Source organism: Sinocyclocheilus rhinocerous, unplaced genomic scaffold (assembly GCF_001515625.1).
Source record: "Sinocyclocheilus rhinocerous isolate Xijiao unplaced genomic scaffold, SAMN03320098_v1.1 scaffold116, whole genome shotgun sequence".
Taxonomy (NCBI): Eukaryota; Metazoa; Chordata; class Actinopteri; order Cypriniformes; family Cyprinidae; genus Sinocyclocheilus; species Sinocyclocheilus rhinocerous.
This window is the reverse complement of record NW_015649590.1, coordinates 290,019-299,068: the sequence shown is the minus strand read 5'-3', so window position 1 is coordinate 299,068 and position 9,050 is coordinate 290,019. Positions and strand designations below refer to the sequence as shown.

General features: G+C 30.4%; 1 protein-coding gene across 1 annotated transcript in view; it reads right to left on the bottom strand.

Moving 5' to 3' along the window:
- prtgb (protogenin homolog b (Gallus gallus)) overlaps positions 1 to 5,244 on the bottom strand; it is a 31,726-nt gene extending 26,482 nt beyond the window's left edge. The window contains 2 exon segments of the mRNA XM_016515721.1: positions 2,876 to 3,116; positions 5,178 to 5,244. Coding sequence (XP_016371207.1) covers positions 2,876 to 3,116; positions 5,178 to 5,244 — 308 coding nt within the window.
- Positions 5,245 to 9,050: the final 3,806 nt, after the last annotated feature.

Genomic DNA, 9,050 nt, shown 5'->3' with positions numbered 1-9,050 from the left:
GGGGTCTGAATACTTTCCGTACCCACTGTATATATATATATATTTTTTTTTTCATTTTCCAGTACAAATATCTAAACATCCTTAAATCAAAAATACAAGCAAAATTACTTAAGATATTAAGTCATGTTTTCTGAAAATAAGATTTTTTTCTGACCCCACTGATAGTTGCTCTTATTTTAAGCATAAAAATTGATAAAGACTTTTTACCTTTCAAGGTAAGATATTTGTATTGGAAGATAAGACAAATATAGCGAATCATTTGTGCAGTGTATTACTTTGTTCACTTGAATACACACACCTTCAGTAGTTTTGTTTTTAAAGTAATATTGAGTGTTTTTTTAAAGATCGTATCTTCAGACGAAAAGCTAAACTGGTTACACAGCTGCTGTTGTTCAGAGAATGAAAGTGCAGATATCTGATAGCAGTATGTGGTGAAAGCCCTGAAATCAACACACAAAAGTAATGAAAAGGGAAACATGCCAAACCCTCAGTATTAAATCAGGCCACTTTAGTGTGTGTGTGTGTGTGTGTGTGTGTGTCTGGTCAGCTGGGTTGTAAAGTCCAGATCAATGCAGGTCAAACAGCACAAAGGTTTCCTTCCAAAGGTCAGAGGTCAGTCAAGTCCGTCTGTCCGAGACTCTGATTAAATGTGTTTAGGATGCAAACAGCCAGTGATTTTATGCCATTTATACAAGGATTCTAATAATGCTGTTAAAATACCAACAAAATAGTTCATTTCCAGCCCTAGAAAGACTAATCTAACATTTAACTTTGAGATGAACGAGTTTGATACCATTTTTAGTGTGAAATGAAGAATATAGACAATATATGGAACTATAATGGTGAATATTAACCTGTCAATAAATTATATTTCATCCAAATGTTTATTTAAATTATTTTTTATTTTTTTGCATTTAACATCATTTGATTATTAAGTATGATTATAAAGTATATAAATGCATTACAATAGCAAGAATTTAGTGCGTAATGTGTATAATTTGTATTAAAATAGTATCACAAGCCTTGTTTTCTTTAAGCAAAACATAGTTTTTCAATTTTGCTTTTGGGTCAAATGTGCATGTTGTGCATGTTTTCATTACATTTACATATATTAGACTACATTACGTTTTATATTCGTATCATTGAGATACTATTATAGTTTTTATTAATATTTCGAATATTTTTTTTTTTTCTATTTTCATTTTAATTTGTTTTAATTTAAAGTTTCTTTTATGTCAATCAAATTGAATGTTTTTGTGGTTTTGGTTTTAGTTAACTATAATAACCCTGATTGTATTTATATGCAACTTTGAGTTTTTCTTGGCATGTGCTTTGAATTGTTATTTTCATAAATCACGTCTGACTTTCAACTTGTATTTCACTTGAACTTGATCTTAAATAAATGCATTATTTCATCCGAGAGAGAGAAACCACAGACAAAAACCTAGATCTCACATCCAACTACCAACAAAAGCAAAATGACCAAGCTGTTCCCTGAAAACCACTTTTTCAACTGTTGTTCAACTTGATCTCTCATCTCAACCCCCTCAAACTAAACAGCCGGCTGCTGCTCTATTGACCAACATTAGAGAATGGATCTCATGCATCAGTCAGGCCAGAATAAAGCCTGTCCCACAACCCCTGTGACCTCTGACCTCTGACATTGGCCTCTGGACAGACGTCCAGTGAGGCGAACCCTTAACCCTTCACATGCTGGCTTACGAAGGGCATCTTGGCTATACAGCTGCTTATTTTGTTTAGTAGACTTTGCAGAATGATAAAGCAGACATATAATTAGCAATGAAGTTCTTGTAACAAATAACTAAAGGTTGACCAAAATTATTATTATCATTAGTTTCCGACAGCTAATGCAAATAACAGTATCTAGAGAGCAGATATTTTATTTTATTTGAACAGATACTGGTTTATGCTGGTTATTTTATTTTATTAGTTAGTGGTTTATGCTTGTAATAATAACGATCAATTCAAAATAATAATGCCTGATTAATTGCATTGGCTGATATATTAGACCATCTAATATTATATTATATTATATTATGTTATGTTATGTTGTTATGTTATATTATATATTATTACCAGGTGTTGCTGAGCAATTTAAATTCAATTTAGTTTTTATATAATAATACCTCATTAATTGCATTGCCCAATAGTGCTATAACTCAGATATTATATTTTTATTAATATTCTGAATCAATTTAAATTTTTGTATTTTCTGTTTTAATTTTTAATTGCATTCATTTCATTTAATTTAATTTTAGTTAGTTAAGTTTTAGTAATTTTGTTGATTTTTTGACATTTAAAAAAAAAAGTATGTCTATATAGTTTTTATTCATTTTTATTTTAGATTTAGTGTTAGTTATTTTAGTACACCAAGTTAAACTAAATAAAAAATCAGAAATGCTGCCCTGGCAACTAGCTGAAATCAAATTAGTTTTTGACATTTTATTTTATCAATTTTTTTTTATATTTTATTATTATGGGAATGAAGACGACAACTCCCATGATTCCACATTCAGTCACGGCGTCATCAAACTACGCCTTTGTTTCTTTGTTTATTTTGAAAACGCGCCCTCTAACGGCGAAAACTTACATATTGTGCCTTTAATGCTTGAAACTGAAGAAATTAAGTAAATTTTAGTATTATTATTTCACTGTTAAAAAATAATATTATATATTATTATAAATAATATTGTATATTTTTAGTAGCTAATTTTAGAGAACAATATTTATATTTTTTATTATTATTATTATAATTTTTTTTTTTTATGGTTTTAGTTTTAGTTAACTATAATAATGGCCGATCTATTAGTCTATCACTACAAATAGCCCATAATAATTCAACCCCAAACCTCACATCACCATCGATATCTTCCACATCAGAAGCTTCTCTGATCTAGGAGCGTATGGAGCAGCATTCAGCTGTGCTTGAACGGCTCTGGTCTCTTTGTGAAGGTCAGGCCTGAGCCAGTTCAATAGGCACAGCTGTTTCTCTGTCCACAGGTTCATGGCTGAACAAACGTCCCACAGCAGAGCCTTTTCTGCCCCCATCAGAGGGCAGCCGGGGCCACGCGGGACAAAAGACGCCAGCCAATAGCCTTTAACAGATTCCTGCGAGTAACTGACCAGGAAACAATCGCATTGCCCATGACGCAGATTGCATAAAGGAGCATCAAATCTGCTTGTGCATGAGTCAGATTTCAGCTCTTTTGCTGAAGATTATTCAATATTCTACCCCTATAAGGTCTTAAGACTTTCTAGTATAGACATACATTGAAAGAAGCATCACATAACAATAGTTAAATCATCAATGCAATTCATTTCTAATTCAAAGTTTAACACGTATATGGCCTATATTGAATATTTCTACGTTGATTTTGGGAGAAAAACCAGCAGAATTTTAGGATTTAAAAAGGTAAATGTTTCATTTGATGTCATTTTATAATGAGCTATTTTTCAATATGAAAATCTGCTTGTGCCTGAGTCAGAGCACATCCTGAGTCCTTATGAATATTATTTCATATTTTGCCTCCTTATAAGGCATTAAAACTTTCTATTATAGCCGTCTAGTGACAGAAACATAATACAACTATAGTTAAATCACTCGTATTCAATTCAGATCTTTACATGTGTAAGGCCCAGACTGAACACGTGGCTTTTTTCGACATTTTCTACATCGAGAAATCAGCAGAATTTGGGATTTAAACATGGTTACATATGACTTTTTGAGCAAGTTAATGCTATTCTGCTAGTCTTTCTACTTCAAAATTCCACATTTAGTTTAATGTTCAATAGTTTGTGAAATTTACTAGCAATTTCTGAGTGAAAATTAAGCTTATGTTAAGATTGTGACATTATTTGATCATTAACTATAATTATAAAATGCATTAATGAATAATAATAATAATTAAAGTTAATAATAATCATTCATTTCTACTTCAAAATTTCATGTTTAATTCAGTGTTACTTGCCGGTTCTTTGTAATTTTGTGAAATTATGTTGAAAAAAAAGCAACATAAACAATATCTTTAACTATATGGGTGAATATTACTAAACCTGTTAATAAAATGACTAATAAGAAATTGCATGAGAAAATTAAGCTTATGTTAAGATTGTGACATTATTTGATCATTAAGTATAAATCGATATCTGCCTTTTTTTACTCCCTAATATCGGTATCGGCCCCAAAAAAACCATATCGGTCGGGCTCTATAATTTACAACAGCTTCGAATGCGTCTCAGCCAATCAGAATCAAGGACTGGAACACTCCGTTTTATAAAATGCATTAATACACTTAGAATTTGGTGTACAACATATTATTTTTTATTCAAATAATGTCACAACGCAAAACTAGGCCTTATGTTCTTGAAACTAAATATAATTTCTGAATCTGGCTAAACCACTTAAAAAGTGTTATTATTATTATTATTATTATTATTATTATTCAGGTACCCTCACAAAAATAAAATAAAAAAATACTAATAATATTTAAATCGTAATGGGTGTAATAAAATAAAAATACTGGCTAAACCACTTAAAAAGTGTTATTATTATTATTATTATTATTCAGGTGCCCTCTCAAAAATAAAAATAAAATAAAAATACTAATAATATTTAAATCATTCAGGTGTAATAAAATAAAAAATATTGGCTAAACCACTTAAAAAGTGTTATTATTATTATTATTATTATTATTCAGGTACCCTCACAAAAATAAAATAAAAAAATACTAATAATATTTAAATCATTCAGGGTGTAATAAAATAAAAAATACTCGCTAAACCACTTAAAAAGTGGTATTCACTCATTCAGATATAAAATAACACACACAAAAAAATATTAAATATTGCATATTTGACCTGATAAATATCGCAGCACAAAGCTTATTAATAAACTTTCTACACCGCTCTCTCTCTCTCTCTCTATATATATATCGTTAAAAACGGTAATAGTTACTTGTATCCAAACTCAAACACCATCGTAAATGCTCAGATTCTGATCATATATTCACTCAACAGTTCAATTCCCATCTAAATAATCTAACAATAATTTAAAACACTCTAATAATCCAATCTGGAGGAAGTTGATCAACCTGGACACCTCCAGCCTTTACGCACGAGATTCCTGTCCAAATATACGTAGATATAACACGTCTTACCTGAAAACGACAAAACCCAGAGTATAATCAGCACCCGCTGATGTGTTTTCCATTTCACGGACCCCATTTATCGACGATTCACGGTCATTCCGTGCGTAAAATCCGCGTGCGTCCGGAGCGCGTCATGACTCTCCGGAGATCCGAGCACTGACTGAAGCTGAAGCTCACGCTGCTCACGCTGCTCGCGTCACACGTCCCTCAAGCCCGCCCTCATTACATATTCACGTCTCATTACGCGTCCAGGATTGTGTAACACTGTTATCATCATGTCCACCTGTAATATCATCATAATATCAACAACACCCAAACAGCAGTAGCTGAATATAGAAATAACATGTGGGATCATTTAAAAGAAATGCATGAGTAAATAAATAGTTACAAAGTTACAAATAAAGAAAGAAAATAAATGAATGAATGAGGAAAATACAAAAATAAATTCAAGACAAAAAAATAGTATTTGTCGTAGCAAGTCATTTATTGCTTTATTTATTTTCCTATACATTTATTTTATACAACATAACTGATGTACGGTTAGCAAACTAACAAATGAATATATGCATGTGTGTATGTGTGTGTGTGTATATACATATATAGTACAAAATACAAGCTAAACAAAGGATCCTCTTTTATTATTTTGCCATACATGTACTTTCTGAAAGTTAATAAAATATGTGTTGTTTAAAATGCATGCAGGCATATTCAGACGTATTGATCGTGCGAGCAGCTGTACACCCTTCACCCGCTTCGCTTTCTATGTGCATACATTATTATTATTATATCACAGGAGAAGATGGCCATGTATATTCTCACTATTACTGAACTAGTATCGTGTTTATTAACTTTTTAATTTGAAAAAAGTTATTTTTTCATTTTCAATATAATTTTAGTTGATATTTTAGTTTTTTTTTTGGTTAAACTGAATGAAAATGTTAAATGCTGCCTTGGTAACTAGCTGAAATAATTTTTAATTTTGACATTTTTTTTTTTTTTTAAATGACAAAAAATGTTTGTATTAATATTTTGAATTACTTGTTATTAATATATTTTCCAAATTCATTATAATTGTAGTTTACACTTGAGTATTTTTGTTATTTATTATTATTATATTTTTTACTTCATTTTTAGTTTGAGTTATTTTAGTACATTAATTTATTGATTAAATGAAAATGTGAATGTTCCTTTGGCAACCAAGTTTTTCCAGTTAACATTTATGTTAAAAATTTTAATATTTTGAGTACTTTTTGATTTTTATATTTTCCATTTTTTAGTAATTTTATTTTTGTCATTTTAATCTTTTTTTAATATTTATATACAGTTTTTCTTCATTTTTATGTCAGTTTTAGTTATGAAAATGAGAAATGTTGCCTTGGCAATTTTAATTTTCTTTTAAATATTTGATTTTATATCAGTTAATATTTATTTTGAAAACAACAACAACAACAACGGTTTATGGTTTTAGTTTGTTAACTGTAATAACTCTGGTTTAGGATCACCAGTAATAATAGTGCTGCTTCACTTAAACATGACTAAAGCAGCAAATATCCATGTTTTAATAGTGATTTCAATACATTTCACGAAATGTCCTTTTAAATCTCTGACATGAAGAGAACATAAAGCTCAGCAGATGATGCACGTGTGTGTTTGTGTGCTGGATTTAATCAGTTATTGATCAGTGATGACCAGTGATTGATCACGTCTCCTCTCACATGTCGAGGGCTCGATCCTTCTCAGCACAATAACACAAGACATGCATGTGATGCTGGAATATCATATTTGTACTATAAAGCAGCTCCTGCTAAGCAGTTTTCAGAGCCGGTCAGTCGCTCGACAGCAGGCTGTGGATCAATAGGGCTGAAGTCATTAGCATTGTGTGAATGTGTGTGGGGTCATGGGAAAGAGGCACGACACCGACCGCCCTGCTCTCATTGGTCAGAGCCACGGTGAACCCCCATCTCCACAACCTCTGACCTTTGACCTCTGGCTTGGGCAGAATGACCTCTATCCCCTCCGATCGAATATGCAGAAGAGCATTTATTATCAGTGCTGTTTGATACGTCAGGAATCTGTGTTGTTAGTGATCAGAACAACAAAGTATTCAAATGTTATTTTAGTGTCACTGAGATACTAATTTAGTTTTATTAATAGTTTGAAGTAGTTATTATTTTTTATATTTTGTTTTCATTTTTATTTTTGTTTAAAGTTTAGTAATTTTGTGTTTGTCTGTCACTCACTTTTTAAAATGTCTAAATAGTTTTTAATCCATTTTTACTTCTAAAACTACATTAATAATTAATTAAATTAAAAATGAGTAATGCTTCCTTAGCAGATAGCTTTTTGTTCGTTTTTTAAGTTTTGAGCTTGTTTATTGTATAAGGAGAAAATTATGTTTTATATTATCAATATTATATTACAGCATAACTTGTCTTAAATACTGAGAAAGATCAAACCCTTAAAAACAGTAAAAATATTATATAATTAAAAATATAATTTATAAATGCCTTTGAAATGGTTTAAAACTAATATTTCCAAATTCCATATAAATACTTTATCATTTTATTATTTTCCATTTTAATATTTGAGGCCTACGTTTCAATAAATAAATAAAACTTAGTTTAAAGTTCTGGATGCAGGTAATATCAAGTTATTACTATTAATATATCATCAACTAATCGTCACGTGCTTTGCTGAATCATATCATACATACAATAAAATTACATATTTTATGCAGTGTACGCAGGTTTTTGAGTAGCATATTAAATATATATGAAGGCATTGGTTAAGTCAACAATATTGAATTTAAACAAATAATAATAGTAATAATAAACTTTATTTTAAATGGCGCCTTTAAAAGTGCCTTCTCGATACATTTGACATAAAAAAACACAACATGAATAAATATGAATTTTAAACATGTATACACAACAAAAAAACTTAAATCGAACAAAAAAGAAACAACTAAATCAAAGTCATATAATATAAAAGCTAACTTTGTTTTAGAATTTAAAAATGCATGTGCGTGTATTTATATTTTAAATTTCATTGGTTTTATAGTGAAATTTTATAGATTTATATTGTTGATTTGTTAAGGGTTGGTGTCATTGCAGTCATGCATGATATGACCTCATGACCTTATGGCTGTTTTTTGTGTGCCGCAGTGTCAATATGAATCAACAGAGGGCGCTGTTACGCTCAAACACACTCCAGACAACACAAGTGTTGTTTAAAAAAAAAGTTTATTGGCTTTTAAAACCACTTAAAAAAATCTCACCTGTGAGTACTTTCCATTGGAAAAAAAAAAATAAAATAAAAGAACAAAACATCGCTGAAACGCTTCTGCAATATTAACAAGCTACTGTCCACATAGAGCAGATAAACCAGCACATCAGAGGCTCAAATCTACAGATCCGAATGGACAGACAGAATGAACATTTTTTTCTACCAGAACGACCTGACGAACGACATCTGCGGCGTCAAACCCTGTGTATCAAAAGAGGACTGGAGTCTTACTGGTTAAAATAAAAAACGGTAATTAATCAGTGCCTTAATAAACGCCAGAACATAAAAAATATTTACAGCTTTCTTCACATAGGCATTTTTTATATCTATATATATATATATATATAAAAAGAAGAAAATTGAAGATATATTCAAAACAAAAAACAAGAACAACATTCATGAACAGAAACAGACTTATTTTAACTTAGTAAACATCGTAAAATGCATATAGCTTCTGAAGAACTACGTTTGTCCCCTCGTCCTGTTTTGATTGGCTAAAGGAGTGGTCACAACAAATACTACCATAGATAGTTTAACATACATGCGCACATAGTCATTTTATAACATGGTAAAGCATGTTGGCTTTTTATTTTTTTT